Source organism: Thermobia domestica, chromosome 11, assembly GCF_964235325.1.
Source record: "Thermobia domestica chromosome 11, izTheDome1.hap1.1, whole genome shotgun sequence".
In the NCBI taxonomy this organism is placed as follows: domain Eukaryota; kingdom Metazoa; phylum Arthropoda; class Insecta; order Zygentoma; family Lepismatidae; genus Thermobia; species Thermobia domestica.
In genome coordinates this window covers 118386972-118408081 of record NC_137464.1, presented here as the reverse complement: position 1 = coordinate 118408081, position 21110 = coordinate 118386972, and the positions used below count along the sequence as shown (strand labels likewise).

The 21110-nt window shown below is 36.3% G+C and overlaps 1 protein-coding gene across 6 annotated transcripts in view; it reads right to left on the bottom strand.

Annotated features, from left to right (window-relative positions):
* Positions 1-21110, bottom strand: part of LOC145664394 (uncharacterized) — a 73454-nt gene that overhangs the window by 41733 nt on the left and 10611 nt on the right. For 5 of the 6 annotated variants that reach the window (XM_081731060.1, XM_081731059.1, XM_081731058.1 and 2 more), the window contains exons 2-5: positions 15149-15243; positions 10855-10913; positions 7496-7567; positions 3493-3553 (exon numbers count right to left, since the gene is read on the bottom strand). In XM_081731060.1, coding sequence (XP_081587186.1) covers positions 3493-3553; positions 7496-7567; positions 10855-10913; positions 15149-15231 — 275 coding nt within the window. In that variant the 5' untranslated portion in view covers positions 15232-15243. Of the gene's footprint in view, positions 1-3492; positions 3554-7495; positions 7568-10854; positions 10914-15148; positions 15250-21110 lie in introns of those variants that run through there. The other variant, XM_081731062.1, reaches the window with a different exon arrangement.

Below are 21110 nucleotides of genomic sequence, written 5' to 3'. Positions count from 1 at the left end.
TGGTGAGTCCAAGACTGTGCCGCATATTTCCATATAATACGATTTACAGTGGCACGACCTACACCAAAATTACGTACATGACACATTTACGCGACGCCGTGAAGTTAGCGTCGGAAAGGGCCACAATGAACCCCTGCCAGAATGTGTCTAGTTTCGACGCCATCAGACTATCCTCGACCAAAGTGTTCTACTGCGTGACTAACGAGATACCGTTGCTTGCCTCGTGGCAGTCTCATGCTGATGGGTTGAGTATGCGCGGTATGACTTCGGCTCAATATAATGAACCAACCTCTGCTATAGAATATATACAGGGTGCAACATAAATGCATGACCAAAAGTGACGAGGTAATTGCGGACATCCAAATAAGTAAAAATTTCCTATAAACATGGGTCCGATGCTGCTTCGTTTCTGAGATACAGGGTGTTCAAATATCGATTCCCTCCCATTGCTCGAATTATACATGTGTGAATACATTTATACTAACATAGAGAATGAAACTAATCAACATTTTAAGTTATTGGGTTGTCAGTGTTGCCAACCTAGTACGAAGTGTCATGTTTCCAAATAGCACTAGGCGTACACATTACTTTGTGGCTTTTACCTAAATTATTCTGATGTGCATTCATTTGTAACGACATAACCCTTTTATGCAAGAGTTGTGATCTACGAATCGTTGTTTCCTATTGTGTGCCGTTAATTGACTTCACACGTAGACGCCTTATCTTTCGAAAAAGAATTGGAATCTGTCCTATGTTTAGGAACGTTCTGATAACAGCAATCATATGCTAACGTGTGGACGTCTAGTGCTATTTGAAAACATAACACTTTGTACCAGGTTGGCAACACTGACAACCCAATAATCTCAAATGTTCATTAGTTTCATTCTCTATGTTAGTGTAAATGTAATCTGCAGAGGCATAATTCCACTTACCTGTATCATTCTTGTAATATTGAACATTTTCATTCACTTTCCCATAGTAAGCCATTGGAGTCGACATTTGAACACCCTGTATCTCGGAAACGAAGCAGTATCAGACCCATGTTTATAGGAACATTTTTGCTTATTTGGATGTCCGAAATTATCTCGCCACTTTTGGCCATGCATCTATGTTACACCCTATATATATAGAAATGCTATAGAATTCACAAATAGAAGTTATTGATTCAGAAATATGAAACAAGGCTTTACACCGTTATAAAAATGTTAGGAACTACCAAACAACTATAGAAAGCTTTAAAATTAAAACCTTCCCAAACAAAATCTTTATGAATTTGTGTTGTGTTGAGAACATGCCATACTACAGTTAAATTCCGAAGTACATCGATGGTGGGGAACCCTCACTAAATTGAGCGAAATGGAAGAGCCAGAATTTTTTTTTTTCTGGTCCAATAGTTAAGTTAGTGGACGACATCAATTCCAGATGTGGTCAGCGTGATTAACAAGTGAGATACTGTGGTATGGAACGGAGCAGAAAACTACTACATTAATTTTTCTGGCTTTCTGACAAGTGAAAGAGAAAATAGATACAATGATACCTACAAGAAGATAAAATAGTTCCGTAGGTAAAATATACATCATGACATGAATAGGGAGAGGGATGTCTTGGGATAGACTATTAAACGAATGAATATTAATGTGGAAAAGCTTACTGGAGGACAAAACGTTAAGGGGAATGAAACTAGGACAGGAACATGCAAGATATTACCATGTTACGGAGATAAAATAATCTGGATTTGGTAGGAATTTGAGACGTACGAAGGCATGGTAATGTGGGGAATTCGAAGTGAAGGATGTAGAATATTTCATTCAGTAAGTGAGAAAAGAAGTCGGAATGTTGAAGAAGTGATTCTGAGGAAGCGACTCTAAAAGGTAATGAGGTTAGAATTTGTACATGGTACAGTAATGATGGTAAGACTAAAGGATAAGAGGGATCTGATGTTGATACAAACCTACGCATCAATCACTTCATATGCAATGGAAGAATCAGAGCAAAACTACGACGAAGTGGAAAACATGGATAGGAAGAAAAGGCGTACATCTTGTAATAGGTGTGTTAAAGTGGGAGGAGAAATAGAAGGTAATACAATAGGTAGAGATGAGAAAGGAAAGGATTTAATAAATTTTTGCCGACAGGGAAATGATGAGACGGAACACGTGATTCAAGCAGTACTGAAGAAGACATACCTGGAAGTTTCCACTCAATGAAGAGTGGTATCAACAGATTATCTAATGATACAAGACAAGTTTCGAAATAGTTTAAAGATGCGGAAGTCTTTTGTACGCCAGGCGATCTCAGATTACGATCTTATGCTGGCTTAAATGGATATCCAATTGAAAGTAGTTGCTAGAGAAAAGTAAGAAATAAGTTCGAAATCGAAAATTGAAGGATGGGTAAGTGAAAGTAAAGAGCTGGAAAATTTGAAAAGTATTTAAAATAATAATAAAAGACAAAAAAGAGAAATACGAACTAACGAGGGGTGAGAGCATTACATACTTCGCGTACATGAGGCTGCAACGGAAATGACAGGGTATTGTAAAGAGGACAGGGTTAAGAAGCCATCAGTAACAGAACAAATATTAAGGAAAATGAGGAATATAAATAAATAGAATTAAATTTGTACGGTTGAAGAAAAAATAATGTTTAGGAAGTTAAACAACAAACAGAGAAGGAAAACTGACAAAGTCAAAGTAAGTACTACAAACTTAAATGTGATGATATACGTATATGAATAATTAGATGCAGTACGGAAATATGAAATAATGTATGACGAGGAAAAATCAATGGAAATAGGAAGGAAAGACTGTAAACGACAGAAAAGTTTTAGGGATTTGCAAGAGCATTGTACGAAAGTAAAGAGTTGATCGAATAGTCTAAATATTACAGATCAAAAGATGTGAAATTGTAAAATAATAATGATCTTTCTTTGTGGTGCTTCTACTTTGTCAATTGCTACAATGTCATAATGATACGTATATTAAAGATATCTCTGACTGTACTTTACTTTCCTAAGTAACAGCAAGATCATAAAGGACAAGACCTACTATTAAAAAGAACATCTAGATAAACACTTTATTTTGTATTCAATGTGTTGTAGCTCTGGCAGGGTACAAACACGTGATCGAAATTGTGCGTTCCAATCATAAAGTCATGAGCAACCTGGGGTCAAATGATGATGCTAAAGGTCCTGAACTATTAAAGTTATAATATTCAAAAGTGTATAATGGACTAAAAAAATGTTACAAAATTAAATTGCATCAATATAACTTAAGATTTCTCAAAGAAATCTGCTTGAATTCGCCCTTCGCCTAGAATTAGAATCAAATTCATGTTGAATACTTTTACGCGTTTTTGATGAAGTTAATAATTATGTTTATCAGTATAATACACGTACATGGGCAACCAACGATAATACAAAATGTTGCAATCCAAAAATGTCTGTTGCTTATACTTTGTAAAGTATCTTTTTTTTAAAAAACAAAAAAATCTTACCTCTCGAAAGCATCCATGATGCACGGATATGACTGATCTCCTTCATCTTCAAAGGTTGATGCTGAAAAATACACAAAGCTCTGTGTCAGTATAAAGAAATAGACCATACTGTAAAACGAACACATTTCCATAGCATAAAAGGGCAGATAAAGATAGAATTAAGAACTTAGATTCTAATTATTGTATGTGTAAATATGTGTTTCTTTCAATCTCAATAAAGACAGATACATGAGAACTGGAAACAGGCTGTCGCCTTGAATACTAACATCATGTGTTTTTTTTTAGCCAGATGTAATTGTTCTTCGTTCATTGTCTTTTTTTAATTTCAAAGTCGAAAAATGCAAGAAAAATACAGGCATGGAGGATTCGTTAAGAAGCCAAGCAGACATCACTTTCTCAGGACTTAACACGCTATTTCAAGGTCATTCGATGCGAACGATGTGATCGATAGCAGTGTCATGATATATAGCAGTGACTGAGGTCTTGAATCTTGATTTTCGGCCAGTCAGACGTGGAAGAACTGTACGCCTGTGGATATATTTTACAAGACAAAACGCGCCTTCGTTTGAATTTTATTCCAGACATACATATTTGCTGTTTCCATAATTAGATAAAACAAGCAGGATATCCACTCAATTTGGAAGTAACTAAGTTACGAAAAAAATTCACCACCGTTTTCAGGACTCATATCGCAATGAAGAAACATTTCCCAAGATCCGATCAAGACCTACCTCGAAAGTCATAGGAGAACACCACTTCACCAATGGTCAGTAAAACAAGCAAGTGCCACAAAGCTTTGTCTAGGAAATTTCAATTAATTGTGCCTTCGATAAATGAATCTTACATGCAAGTACTTCTCTCTTGGCGTGGGAGACCCGGGTTCGATTCCCGGCGGGAACTCATGTGGTTCGGATTCCACGTTAATCAGTAGGTCCACGTCTCATATAGCCTCACTGCTAAAAGGAACGCTAAAATCAATCAATCAATCAATTACTTCTCTCTTGCACCTTTTCCAAGTCAACGAGAAATGCGCTAATTTTAAACTCGCAAATCGCCTCGATAATTTATCTTTGTGCAGACGATCCGGTTGTGTGTTTCTAGCGTTCATACGTCCTCTCTAAACAGACATAGACACTACGAATTACATTCTTTCCCGTTTTTCTTTGTTCAAAGACAGAAGTGAAAGATTAAACGCAAAGGTAATAGCGAAACAGAGCGATAGAGGCAGAACATGGTGGAAGAGCAACAGTTCTTTTCTAGGGTTTACTCGAATTTTTCTAGCTCTATTTCGTCCTCTCGTTCCCCTTCGCTTTTAGCAGATCATTCTTTTGAGGTTTTTTCTCCTCTCGTTCGATATCCCTCGTAATTTCATTGAACATGTCATAGGCGCTGTGTTTTCTTTGATGCAATCCCAATTTTCTCCTCACTAAGTCATAGAACATCAATGTCTCTGCACATGATACATTTATATAAATACTTTTTTTTTTGTGTGTGTGTGTGTGTGTGTGTATGTGGATTGTCTTTCGCTCCTTCCCTGCCTCAGAAATACCATGTTGATAGGTTTTCCGAGGTTCCCCCTTCTCCTTCCGAGCCTGAATTTCACCGATACCGACATTGCTGATCGCACCGCGTGCATACCAGCGACATGGTTTTCATGGTTTACGGTTTCTTGGTAATGTCCCCACTTCTCTCATTCCCATGGCTGGAAAGAGGAATTCCGGAACTGAAACAGAAAATTAATGCTATCATAGAACAGTAAAGAAGTACACTATAAGCACTTTCGATATCTTCCTTCACTGTACTCTGTCGGCTTACAACTAGTTAATACTATTACGTAAAACCTTTCGCACTTAAATCCAGTTACATATGCTACTGGCATGTAGAGCTACGAAATATTGTTGACATTTGTTTCAACATTTCTTCTATATTTTGATCTAACACAAACAGGAAGTGTTAGGAACAGTAGGGGAAAAATTGGTTTGGCTTGTTTTAACATCCCTTTTCAGAACTGAAATTTTATGAGACTTGGACCTTCGAAGCCAAAATAAAGGAAACTGAACTTCAAATTTTGATTTTCAGTCTTAAGAATATTCTTGAATTTTAAAAGAAAAGAGAGAAAAAAAAGTTGCACATTGAAAAGCAAATAATGTTCACCGTGGAAACGGTTTAGAAAAAAACTACATAAAATGACAATAAGATAACTCAGATACACAGTGCTAAACTTTGTACTTTAATTAGGCACAAACACTTAGTAGAACGAAGCACGACGGTATGTGCATGATCTCTGATGAAATATTAGCAAATAGTTTGTATATTATTAACTGTTATCTTGTCAAAACCTTCTTTCAGTTAACAATTTTAAATCTTCCTAAAAATTTTCTTTTTGTCTAATTTCTCATCACGGAAATAAGAGAATTAAAATTCTAATAATTAGTACACAAAAAGAAGAAAAACAGAATTATGTAATTCTTTTACCGTGTAAAAATCCCATTCAGAAAAAAAATCTTGTTTACAAAAAAAATAATTTCTTTACTACTTTAGGTAAGTATGGGAAAAGCAAGATTAATCTGTTTCTGTAGGAAGGGAGACTGGAATGGTATTATACGGAAATTTGGAAGAGAATTTCATGGTAGTGAGACTTTTTGAACAACAGAATTGTTAGGGAAAATGTTGGCGAGGAAGGGGACTGGGAATGGAGAGTACTATTGAGTGGAATCTTGAAGTAGTGGTTGAAGGATATTGTGATGAAACAGATCGGGTCTCCTAGAAATGTTGGAGAATATGAGGGGAGAGTTTGATATAGCCAAAATCGGAACTCTTGAAGTGGAGACATTGTAAAACGATGGTAGGTTTAATGTATAGGTGAAATGCGAGATTTCGCTCTCAAGTCTCACAATCCCACGCTCCAAATATATTCGTTCCACCATAGTGATGAGATTAATTTACTGATTTTGGAAATGTTAGTGTTCATGTGAAGGACTTCGGCCTAACTACACGTAATCCCACCACGAAACGAGGACAAGTTTTCAACACCATACCGCAATCCTAAGCATATCTCAGTAGAACTTTGCCTCCCTGAGCTCATGCTGTACCCACGTTAATGTTTTTATATAACAGCCTACACTGTTAACAATTGTGGCATTTACTAAGTTTTGAAACGATCCTGTCCCTAACAAGAAAAAAAGTATAAAAAAGAAAAAAAGAAAGAATTCAACATTATACTGAGACATCTAGACACTCATACAAAAAAGGGGTAACAATATGAAAGACTCTCTCACTTACTCCTTCTATCATCTACTATTCTTTTGAATGATTCATATGGACTTTCACGAAAGTTTTCGATTTGAAAGGCATCACCACTGCTAGTAGTCTCACAATATTCATGATTGTTGGATCCACGCACTGAAATGTATCGTCAGTTTGGGAATGTTTGGATCAATTGATCGCTGTTTATGATTTTGTATAGAGTATGTGGGTGGACCTCATGCTAGCAGTGTACCAATAATTAAATACGAGAAGTCAGAAAGTAAGTTTCCTATCTGTAAAGGAAAACATTGTCAAATACGTGTGCAACATTATGAAATTACTATTATATGCCAGGGGTATAATTGTTTCTATTAATATCGCACGTCAAAATAATAAATAATCTTGAGCATGCACTCCGCACATATACTTGTAATAACTGTTTAAAATTAAAACTTGGTACCAGAATTTAAAAATTTCCTGTTTGTTTGTTCCCACAGAATATGACTGATTTCCATTCGTAAGCTAACTCCTCATACACACATAAGACATGAAATATTTAACATGTACATTTTATGGGATTATCTCTCATGGTATTGTATACCTGTACACTCGTTCGAGTGTTGACTAAGTTCTTACTACTGCTACCAGGGTGTCTGATGATATCAAACTTCTACTGTGCTTACTCTCAGAAGCGAGAATATGAAACGTACTAAAAAGTTTACAAGAAGGCTCTTACGATATAATAATATGCACTAACCATCACGAAGAACTTCTGATTCTTCTGATTCTTCAGGCATCAACAATCTTCGTTGAACCTTCATTTTCTTTCCTAAAAGAACAAATATACAGTAAATATTCACTTTCAACATGAAACTTACTAAACATTCATACAGTTTATCAAGAAAGAAAGATGAACTGGAATATTTAATTTAACGTTCAACGATTCTCTTTAAGGCTAAGGAAGACGGACGATTATTGAAAGTAAAAGGATTATGAAAGAATAAGAATGGGAGAAAACCTTGGATACGATGTTGTCTACCATACTCACATAGCCTGGGATCGAACTACAGATCCTCGCGCCAGAGGTGAGTGCTCTATCATGAGCCATAGTGCTCCCAATTATCACAGGTACTCTTTTTTGATTAGCAAATAAGAAATCTACATATACAGTTAGATATGCTCAAGTGCGTTAGTAAATCATTCTTTATTCGACAACTAATTCAAGGACTTCGTTGTCTTTGTCTTCCGATTATTATAAATAGCGTATAATTCATTAACAAAACTACCCACGGAAGATCTTTTAATGCTCTTTTTGATAAGTAAGTGTGTAAAGATATTTTTTATCTTGTAAACAGGATTCACTATGCGCTGTTTTGATGGAGGAATATACTTATTCAAACACTTTTAAATAGTTTTGTAATTCCTATCCGTGGCATACTTCTGTAAATAATTTTCTATACTCTTATTCAGTGGTATTAAAAATTCGATAGAAGGGCGTCAATAAGTGAAGATGTGTGAGGATCTACAAAACTTAAAGGGATGTCGGAAGATCATGTGTTCTAATATTGCACGAAAGTTATCTTTGAGAATAAATTTGAAATGAAATGAAATCTTCAAGTTTTACGTTCCACGGTTATACTGGCTAGGCTAAAGGAGGAATGAAGAAAGCGGGAAGAAACGGGAGAACCCCGAGAAAACCCACGCACACGGTGTTTGGCCACCACTTGGTTTACTTGGCGCAGATGGGATCGAACAAAGGACCCCATGCACCAGAGGTGAACGCTCTACCAGAGAATGAATTCGTAAATGCGGGAGAGGGTGGGGGAGCATCAGGAAAGTTACTTACGAAAGCCCAAGAGAGGATCGAAATGAAATAAAAAGAAATCATTTTTGGATACAAAGTATAATAAGTGTTTGTTTTTTAATTATACAATATATATATATATCGTATAGTGTCCATTAGCAAGTATCACAAGAAGCGTCCATTAGGTAACACAAGAAACGTCCACATCCTATTGATCCGCTTTGGTCCGTAAATGAAACTAGTCATAAAACTGTTTAACAAAGCCGAATTATCTACACTCATATCTATCTGCAGACACTAGCAATGAAATGCTTACTATTTGAAGCATATTTTCACAATCGTGACTCACTCGTTCAACACATTACTAAGTACATTTGAAGAAAACATGTAAGTTTAGTGCTTCAAACATTAATGTTTCTATGTGACTGGATGCGATACTTATCTAAGCAGTTTTTCTAAATAAAGCCTTTTGAAAAATGTAAAAATGTTCAATTTCTTGTAACTTTGAACCTATTCATTCGATATACGTCATATTATGACCACTGTATTCGACAATACGGTACTTTGAATGTGCATTGCCCCGTTCGTTTTATTTGTTATTAACATTGTAGAGGCTCCAAAATTTGGATGTTTTGTGATGCCAGAGTGGTCTTAGTTTGTAACACTGAATAATAAATATGATATTGTGACTTTTCGTTTAAACATGTACATATGTAATAGTCTGGAGTAGTGCCGTGTAAAAAATATAACTTTATGTGGGGTTGGCAATACTGTTAATCTGATGTAATTGCAGAGTATGTTATACAATATCCCCGTGGCGATATTTGCAATGTGTAAAATTTCAGCATCTTCTATCTATTAGTTTACAAAGTCGTTTCAAAATAAATAGTCTATTCTGTATACTGCAAGAAGGAAAACTGTCGATTTTGTGATCTTATGACTAAGATGTTACAGTAAATACTAGTCCTAGATAATTCTGATGTCTCCTTGTGTTTAGAACTTTATGTTTGCACGCCAGTTTTTCATTTTGTCTCTGAAAGTATTGTAAAGACACACAAGAGTGTGATTAAAATATTACAGATACAGGATCAAAAATAAATGTGATTATATATATCTTCTTCCTTGCTACTAATTTAAATCTAGAAACATAAGCTGGGAAGATGATGTACCTATTTCTGTCAAGCAAGCCATGTCCAAATTCAAGACCTGAAGTCTTTCGTTCTCCTAGTAAAAGATACTTCATACATTTGTCATTCTATTTTCAATAAAGATTGTTTAATGATCTATAACATCTATTTCATATGTTGTTTACGTAAGAGACTATGTATTCCACAGTGAACTGTTTAACTGTGCGAAAACATCCATAATTGAAACAGGAGCACAAATAGATTTCATGGGATCCCAGACAAATTTTCTGTAAATTCCCCCCCTCCCTCATTTTGTCTTTTGACAAATGTGGCAAAAACGCTAGACAAAGTAACTTATCAATGAAGTTGGCGACACTTGTGGTCAATCATCACAACTGATTACCGCTGTTTGTGTCAAATTGATTTGATAGTTATAGGGTTAAATTTCTTTGTTTCTTCGATTTATTTTCAATTATTTTAAGTTTTAAAACAGCTTCTGTGGAAAAGTATTGCTGGCAAAGTTGGCTGTACGTGTAACTGCACACAGTAGGAAGTTTGGTGGAAATTTCACAATTGATAAAAAGTCACAACTAAATGAAATGGGGGAAAAAAGAGTGAAAAAGTGATATAGAGGATCTGGTGTGTGAAAAAAAAAGTTATTTCCTCCGTTCATTAGTATAAATAAAAAAAACTTAAATGAAGATATTTTTCACACTTTCTCCGGTATTTGTCCCCCCGAGTCCCCTCTCACGTGCGACCCTGATGGAAATCGAGGTTACTGTTGGAAGTGTGAGGTAAGCAAACTATTCGTAAGTAATACCCCTCCAACGCTGACACAAATCTACATTTATCTTCAATAAAAAAGCTAATATTTATCCTTGTTCGTTTGCAGACCCATACCATCTTCCACCCTAGTTTCAATATGCCAAATTACTGTAATCAGATACGTTATAATAAAATTATCCAAGCAGAAGGTTCACCGGTTAGCCGTGCACAGTCTTTCAGCTTTTATGGTTAGAAATAAATGTTACAACAAATATCGGTGTGGCATTCAACTATCTAAATATGAATTCTAGCTGAAGCACATTGTGTATGTTTACTAATCAAGCAAAAAATGTATTTACGGTGACTGATCGTATTGCGCACGATATTAGTTTTAGCACTTAATATACTAATGTAACTAACCTGGTGCAGCAGGTAAAATTTCCTTCAAACGACCTCTGTATCCTTGGTTTCGCTTATTCCTGAAATAATTAACTATAGTTAACATGCAAATCTGACCTAAAATTAATACTAGTTTACAGCAGTACTATTGTTATTAGTGACAGCTACTTTAGCAGTGTAAATCCCCATACAAAATAAGCATGCATGCAAGCGAAAAAGACCAAAAATTCATGCTGAATAAAATATTCATTTCCAGGTTGCTTCAACTCAAGGAAACTACGCATTTTTCTACATTTCGTTCGGCATTGATTTTTTTTTCTGTTTTTTAAATATGCGCTACAAATTAATAGTGATGACGAGCAATACTGATCAGTGAACAGCAAAATACCTCATAAACTAAGATTAAATGAAGGGAAAAAATGCATGCGGCTACTTTCAGAAAGCCTTTTTTTTTTTTTTTTTTTTTGGGGGGGTAAATCTACAGATATGATACTTTGAATTTTCTGTCACCTGTCAATATTAGAGCTTTCTACGAATTTATCTAATATATACTTTATGGCTATAGAAACACACACAGAGTTGACACTCGAAGTAGAAGAAAGGCAATTAATAGTTTCAAATTGAGTTCGGAAAGCAAATACTGAGAATCGCATACACCTGATCTTTAACTACCATTATTATGGTGTCTATTCTTCATATAATAGTATTGAATATATCAGATAATTAATAGTTACCTAAATAGAAAGAAGTCGGTTGTAAGTTAGCCGTTGATCTTACATTTAACTCACTCGACGACTACAGTGGAAACACCACACACACTGAGATTGCAAACAATTTATTGGAGGATAAATCATGACAGTAGTATCTGGAAAATTAGTACGAGGGCAATTCGTTAAAAAAAAAAAAAAAAAAAAGTTTACATATGTGCGAGAAATGACCGAGAAGAGAGACGTCAGTCCTGTGGCGCTGTATGCAGTGCTCAGTAAACAGTACGTAGTGGAAGAAGGTTGTGTTGCAGTTCACTCGTCCGCTATAACAATTGAAAATGAACGCTGTAATAGAAAAACCCACCAAACGTGAAGTGTGTGCGATAATAGATTTTCGAGTACGAAAAAACTGTTCGGCAGCTGTGCGATTCATCGCGAACTGTGTGGTATTTACGGACAAAACGTGATGAGTGAAGGTGTTGTACGTGAATGGTGTTACATGTTTAAAGATGATCTGACGTGAATGATGCAGCAAGAAGTGGGATAACAATGTTCTTCAGAATGCTGTTAGAAGGTAGTTTCATTCCCAAGCGTTTTTTTTTTTTTTTTTTTTTTGAATGGTGAATATGTTGAAAAGTAACGTAATGTAGTACTTTTCTAATGTGTATAATAAAAGTTCTGTACCTGCGAGTATATGACGTTGATAACCAAACAGCTTTTTTATCTTTTTTTTTTCGAATTGCCCTTGTATCACAAGGAGTAACAGAAGTATTTCTTGGAAAATTATGGAATATCTAAGGCGATAAGTTCAGGAAATTAACCTCTTAGAAGAAGGAGAAAACTAATGAAATGATTGGATAAATGTTGAGAAACTAACATTTAACTTAGAAGCCCAAGCACATATATCACAGAAGAGACGAATAACTGGTGCGACCACGACTTTATTCCGGACAGACATATTAGAATTACGAGAAACGCAGCTGGGCTCAACTTCTATTGTGTTAAATACTGCATTTTCTATTATAAACTGAAGTTGAAAGATGCGTTTCTGACGATGGATGCTGAAGCAACTCTAGCACATAATATTGCCATGCAACCCTTAACAAGTATAACTGAAATGCATGTAATACCAGATTCAAAGATGCAAGCAAGCAAGTATTTCCCAGATTCATATCTACTCTTTGATACGAAAATAATTTAAGAAAACTTCAGCAAAAGAAAAAGTATTAACATTCTTACAGAGAATCTGACTAGTGCCTTCTGATTAGGATGACGTACAGGCCAAGAATTACTGTCATACTGAACTAACTGAAGTTCGTACACATTTTGTAAGCTTATATGATAATGCAAAATTGCACACTTCCTCACGTACTACATGTGAGATACTCGATTATATCCATCTCATTAAAGCGACCAACCAGCAATTTAATCAAATGACTGGAAAAATAAAATAATGGACATTGTGTTTCGACCTTCAACATGCTGTATTGCAATTGACTGAAATAAATTTTCTACTTACTTATCAAGGAATCGAACCCTTAGAGCATAGATACCAAAAATGCATAAACTTTCGAAGTATCAGAATAACTATACGTTTGTATGTATGAAATATATAAATCGTGTGGCATATTTTATTTAATTAAATACTATAGCCTTACACTGCCTATGTACTTATTCCAGCGAGATCATTTCGAAAGCCGGTCCTGATCTCTCTCTGGGTCACTTCAAATGCGAAAATTAATTCATAACTATACTAAATAAAACATAACTTATATGTTGTGCAACGAATGATACTACGCCTCACATATATCGAGGGAAAAAAATAAACGACATACAAAACTAGTAACTTTTGTCAACTACACTTCACAGAATATAACACATGTAGTTTTTACTGTTCTCCCCACTATCTAATGGTTAGCACGCGTACATTTGGTGCACGGAGTTCCGGGTTCGATTCTCGTGAGAGTCTGGGGGCGCGGTGGCTCAGTGGTAGAGCGTTCACCTCTGGTGCTTGGGGTCCCGGGTTCGATCCCAGCCCCCGCCAAGTGAACCTTGTGGTGGACAAACACCGTGCTCATGGTTTTTTTCGGGGTTCTCCCGTTTCCTCCCACTTTCTTCATTCCACCATTTTCACTCATCTCTCATCATCACCGTCTCCTTTAGCCTAACCGGCATAACCGTGGGACGTAAAACTCAAAGATTTCATTTCATTTTTCTCGTGAGAGTCTTGCAATTTTAACCCAGTACTGTGGCTCGGATTTCATTTTCAACTGTAGGTTCACGTCTCATATATGTTTGGTGCTGGAAACGGACGCTACACTCCAACCAATATAGATTTTACCATTTTATTGTCCCATGATCAACTAGTCCACTATCACACCCCATAGATTTATGCATAATGTGAATTAATATGCTTTAAACTTGATAAAACTTAAATTTCTCACTAAACAATTGATAATACATTCCCAATCTTCATAGCAACCACTTTCTTGGATTTCTTCGCTCTCAAATGATAACCGATTCTAATTCTTTTAATATGTAATGTAGTTTTTCTAGATATTATAACTACATAAATACTATCACTGGATACTTCTAAATGTCTAGAAGGACCTGAAATCTAGGAATCCGTATCTTTAGACTCTAAGAGTTTTCACACTAACATGTAGCTTCATATACTCATAACTATCCTTAATAAAATATCTTTTTGTAGTCCGTGAAATGTCACTCCATATCAATCGGAGATTTATAACTTGTATAAACCATGTTTTTGTCATTTTATGTAAGCTGACTGGAAATTTTTGACAAAAAAGGAATAAAAATGTATTTATTATCATGGTTAATTAAAATATTACTGGACATCATATGGATATCCCAAGCTCATTTCCTCATTTTTCTTAAAAGTGTTCCAAGAGTATCTATTTACTTCTAATTCAAAAATAATTTTAATTTCCTCCTCAGTAATATTAATTTATTAACTCTACGGAAAAAGTTCAACAAATTAGCTTTAAATTTGAACGCATATGTGGATTTTCTGTAGACCGAAGATGAATTTCGAGAGTTCCGCTAAAATAAACACATTGACACTATAAGGTTAGTTTATATATACGCGTTCAACATGACAGACCCCGAGGCCAATTTAATACATTCCTCAATTTTGTTTAAAACTTTTGTTATTTTGTTTTTGTTTTATTATTATTGTGCCAGTCTTGTAGGTATGCTTATAATGGACATATGAGAGAGAGTGTACAAAGGAAAGAAGATGGCATATATATATTTTCAGGGACGATTTTAAATTGAACGCTCTGCATTTCATAACTGATTATCCTGCATTTATCGCTTCGTTAAATATATTTGACTCATCCATATATTCACGTTATCTTTGAATAGTCCTACAGGATTATTGACAAAGTTATCCATGCCTGTAGCCAGTTACAATTGGTGAAATATTGCCTTCACTGGAAAGGGGGAGCCACAAAGAAGCAGATTGAATCATCACTAAAGAAATGTTCATAAAATAGATCAATAGCTAACACAAAGCTTTTAAGTCCCAATAAAAGACATCACAGAAGGACCTTCACATTATGATGTTATCAAAATAAGTAACTCACCTTTGGTTCTTTATGAACGGATATCCAGTCTTCCGTGTAGCCCAATGAGCAGGCGAATCTATATGTTTCTTAGATATCACCATTTTATCTCACACCTGCAATTATTTTTAAAAGACAAACAGAGAACAAAATTGTTTAAGTTAACAAATACACACTACATACATCGAAGTACACTAGGCAACATAATCAAAATAGTTTACAAGGAGACATAAAATTGAGTTCCTCAATTAAAAGAAGGATAATGGAACATTGCTGGAATTTTATAGCTAACAAACGTTTGCACAATAGAACTGTTACCTGCTTTAGTTTTACTCCCATATATTCTGCTCTTGGTTAAATATATGTCTACTGTATGAATATCTTCACGAGGAGAGAAAGAGCAAATGAAAATATGCAAACACACACTCAGAGAGTGTTAGTCTCCTTCATGCATACATGGTATGATCTATAGTGAACTTCATGATTCTGCGATCAAAGATTAAGTAGTAATGTTGCTGCGAATGATCTTTGAATGTATCAGCATACAACAATTCCACGAATTATTTATTTTTAAATATATATACTTGTAACTGCCGGATCAGTTGAAGGTTTATTTTTAAATTGTGGAAAATATTTACTGTGCTAAACTCGAATGAACTGATAATAATTCATCTCGATTACGAAAAGCGTCACTGAAATGTTGGGAGTAAAACAGAAAACTGTAAAAGGAAGGGTTCTCTCACACTTTTGACAGAACAGAAAGTTTGTTCGCATTACGAAAGGTTTCACTGTCTACTTTTCTTATGGATCTACTGTTCATTATACGAATAAAAAGAACTTTTTGTTTAAACTTACATCCACATGAAGTTAATTTGACACATAGAGGTTGAATGGTATTTTGCTTTAACAGCTTACGGAAAGAGGCCTTGTGATGGGATAGGAATGTAAGCACAGTCAAAAGGTTAGCAGCCGAGCAAGTTTGCAGCATATATATTATAACACAATTCTTATACCCTGGCAGCCTTTTGACTCGGTAGCGCAAACTTTACTGGAGTGCATTTTATACTCAATCAGCTAGTCAAGAGTTCACTCAATCACCAACATTCCTACAAGATCGCTTCAACAAAGCACAAACGATTTCTGGGGCACAGAAATTTAATGTGTTCATTCCTAGAGCTTCAAACTAATTCCTAGAACTTGTACAAACTTTCTAACAAGGTACTTCCGACTCATCAAATCCATCCAACAACAACCTGGCACTGGTAGGCATATATTTTGAGAAACGATGAAAAGCAAGATAAAGTGAAAGTCACGTTTCACTATCTAGCTGGTCCATCTCCATCTTTTGCATATCCTGGGGGACCGTATGTTCTTTGAATTCGTGAAGTGGATGTAATGTGTAATGTAATCGCTGTGACCCCAACAGGCTGACTATATACTCTGCCTGACAAAGATGTAGCTGCAACCGAAAAAGCCTTTCTAATTCAGTCCAAAGTAAGTTGTAAGCAGTATACACAGAAGACCTGAAGTTTCAAATACGGTCAAAAACCTGGTCAATGGTCTTTTTTGGCACTGTTGTACATTATTAATTTTATTTTAATACGTCCTTATTTCATTCGTTTTTTTTTCTAAACGAAGAACCAAATTTAAAGTGATTTTCAAATCTCTTGTAACAAATGATCCCTCGCTAATTTCAAAATAAAATTTTGGGGATACATTGATAACAGTTCGAATATTTTATTTTATAATATTTTTGAAAACTGTTAAAATATTGCCTTTTAAGAAAATCAGATTCAACATCCTGATTTTTTCGAAATAAAACACTACTTTAAAAAATCTATGTTGTTTTATACAACCTGAAAGCTCTTTTTCATAAGCCTTAAAGTGACATTTTGACCAAAATCCTAGGTCAACCGCAAATTTCAATCCAACAAATGTCACTCTCGCAATATTTCGTAAATCTTGAGAACTTTAGGGTCCTGTAATTTCGAAACCACTTCAAGAAACAGCTTGAGCTTTCCACTTGTTCCATACATTAGTGACAGCAGTTACAATATAACATCTTATTGCAATCTATACGGGTCGAACTGAAACCTCATGTTGATTTGACATGCAATGACCCACATGAGTTGTTATTTCACGACTCAGTTCGTCATAATTCCTTTTTATATGATACCTTTCCCACACGGTCAGGCAAGACCGATAAAAAATTCTGGGTACATTGGAAGATCTCACAAGGAAAGTTCGGGAGAAAGCACTCGCCTGCATGCCAATTAAAAGACCAATTCATGCTGATTATAACAAGCTAATAAAATTCCTGTACGGTTGAGAATTTTTCAAGAGATTCAACGTTAAAGCACGATTGCGCCTCCTAGCAACCTACCGTTATTATGCAGCCTGATGGTTTGAACTTGCTACTGCTTGATCTCTGGGCTCCATTCACAAACAAATTGTCCATTGCAAAGTGGATGACGGATGGGAAAGACGTAATGGTTGAGAATATACCAAAAAATTGCACACGATTTGTACATAGTATGAATCTTCTTCATCCGGACGTTATGATGTACCAACGAAACAATCAAATCAAGTTCGTGTCCATGCTAATGAATCAGTTCCGATCACTGCGATACATTGGACTGTTTCAGTGTGCGTTCCACAAGACAGGTTACTAAACAAATTATACACCTTTTGAATCACATGTCGAATTTGCTTTTCGTCTTGATTATGCGAACTGTTCCCTTGTCGGATCAACGCAATTGCACATATGAAATGTTCATGGTGCAAGGAAGTCTTTTGCCTACGTCATTTCTTTGTAGAAGAGAAGAACAACATGATCAATTTTCATCTCTAACCTATCATTATTGTCAACAGTATAATGACTAATTTTAACTAAGAAACCCGTTGGATATTGCAAAACAGTTTTCCTGTTACCTCCGATAGATTTCAATTTGTATGTCAATATTCGTTGCTAATAATATTGTACTTAACGCGTTTAAATGTGTATATATTCATTTTTTTCATATAAACTTCTAAGTTGAATTTCTCAAACAGTTCTCAACCGTACAAAAATTTTATTAACTTGTTGTAATCAACATGAATTGGTCTTTCAAATGGCATGCTTAGTTTCTCTGCAGGCAAGTGCTTTCTTCCAAACTTCCCTTGTCCGTTTAAGACCTCGGTCATGTCTTTCAGTTTAAAGATGACAAAGTAAGTTGCAAAAACATAGGAAAGAGCACCACAAGAACCCCCACTAACAGTGAGTCAGTATGCAAGGCTGTCCCGTTGATTTGTGGATCAATGATGTTAAGTGGATGGATAACCTTGACCTTTTTTTCATATCAATGATAATGATTCCAGTATAAGCATTTCGCGACATTAATACTTGGTTTAACTGCCGCAGACGGCGGTCACGAAATACAATTTATGGAGTAATGAACAGAATTAGACAAAATGGCAGCGGCCGCCATTTGAGAATAACAAAAAAGCTAATAAGGACCAAAAGTGTATGGTAATTAATTCGGCAGAAAAACGAAATTATTCTGGATTATATGAGTTTACGTATTGATGCAATATTAGGTAAATAGGTAATAGAGCCTAATATGGCAGTGTTTCAAAACTCACTGTTTTATTAACTAACGTAGGACGTGATGTTGAAGTAATGGAAGGGAAAACAGAAATGCTGAGGGGAAAATAATGAAAGGAAGTTGTATCTGAATCAAATGTGGGGAAATGGTGCCAAATTTTAAGTGGTATAAAGTGTTATGGGGGCATACATTCGTAAAATCTACGGAAGAAATATGTTACTGAGTTCACAATAGAATTGTACAAGTAATAAAAATATAGCGGGATTTTACCTCTTACACGTATAGTAACGTAGAAGCTCGAAATGAAAAATGTGCTCTTTATCACGTAATAGCCTACCCCACAAGGAAGACATAAAATTAAATGCTATGTGAAGGCAGTGTACAAAGTGATCACAGAAGTGTAACAAAGCTGTGCCATATGCAGGGCACGTGCTTTCATACTATATAAAGTGTTTCTCTATTATCATTGTTTACGCGAATACCTACCGTCGCTGGCGCGCCTGCTTCTACGGACGCACCGTCTCGTTTCTGCTTGAGTCCACCAGCTGCGCTCCTACTCTGACTCGGCTAGATAGGATTCATGCTTTTTACTACCACGAGTTAGTTTGTGATTGTTTTATACAGTGCAGTTTTATGGTATATATGCACACGTTGCAGTTACACTCAGCTCTCCTAAAGACAATCTGCATCTATTATTACAACTCCTTACTTAAGAAACACTTTCTAAGGCAATAAGAGTGTATTTCCTGCTGAGAGAAGTTCATATTTCACGAAGGTACGTATTCCTTTGTGTGGCAATCTACAGTCGGCGAGAACTATCTTGGCAGTGACGTCAACGCTCTCAGTTGCAAGGCTACCAACTTACGCTATTCACAAATAGTGCTTCGATGCCACACTCAACGCTTCGCACGTCACGTCGTAACTCCAGTTTAAAATAATGCTGGTAGCGAACTAGAGAGAATTTAGATAACAATGTATTTGAATAATACTAGCATATATATATATACAGGGTGCGGCACGAAAAACCGGCCCGTAAAGTGAACACATAAAATGAAAATGTAATGTATTGAATATGACTACTCACCTTCACAGCAGGTGTTGAAAGTGTCCTCCGCCCACTTCAACACACATGTGAGCACGATTGAAGAGATTCATATATACCCTTGTCAGTTCTTGTGTTGTAATGCTATTGGTGACATCCTGGATCCTGGTCTTGAGTTCTTCAATTGTGTGTGGATTTGTTTCGTATACTCTTCCCTTTAACAGTCCCCATAAGTAAAAGTCACACGTGGACAAGTCTGGTGACCGAGGAGGCCACAAGCCGTTGCTGATTGTCCTCTCTGGTATAAACATCTCATGCACAAGGGACAATGATGCAGCTGATGTGTAGCATGTTGCACCGTCCTGCTGAAAGTAACATAACTGACGCTCCTCTTCGGTAAGTGTGTATAAAACTCCTCCAGGATTCCCATATACACGTCACTGTTCACTGTCGTCTCAAAGAATATGGGCCCAATAACGCTTGTGGCGGAAATGGCACACCAAACACCAATCTTCTCATCATGCAAGGGTACCTGGTGGATTGCGTGTGGATTTTCTGTCGACCAATACCGGTTGTTTTGGGAATTTACGTACCCAGACAGGTGGAACTACGCCTCGTCCCTCATGATGAGCATTAGTGGATCCAAGAAACCACTGGCAACATTGCTCAACAGCCATGAACAGAAATGCACCCTCTTCTGCAGGTCAGGCTCCTTCCTGCAGTTCTTGCACAACACTTATCCGGTACGGTTTTAACTTCAGTCCCCTTATAACACGTCTGCAACTTCTCTCACTCGCATGAACCTGTTGACTCAATCTCCTGGTTGACTTTCGAGGACTTCTTGTCATTATCTCCTCCACCTGCATCTTTAATTCAGGTGTGCAGACAGATGGTCGTCTGTTCCTGGGAGCATTTTGAACCGATCCTGTACGCCGCCATTTTTCAATCAATTCCTGAATGGTGCATTTTGCTGGCACAGAACGTCCTGGAAATTTCTCCCGAAACAAATTCTTTGTTTTCACAAAAGATCCAGTGAGAATGAACCCTTCAACAATGGCAACACGCTCGGGTATCGAATACGGCATTATCACACACTGACACTCACCCGGCTTAACACAACGAGGCCTTTTTCTCAACTGGTTTCGACAAGTTTCACTGGCTGCGGCTGCACGTGACTGCTGCAGGTCACGTAAGTCGACCCGACCTCGACACGCCATCTCTTGGTAGGAAGGTAGATTATTTAAGTGTTGCCAAAAACACAATATACCAGAATATTACGACGGACCGGTTTTACGTGCCGCACCCTATATATATATATGCATTGTTACGACAAAGAAAGAAAAAAATAAGATTAGAC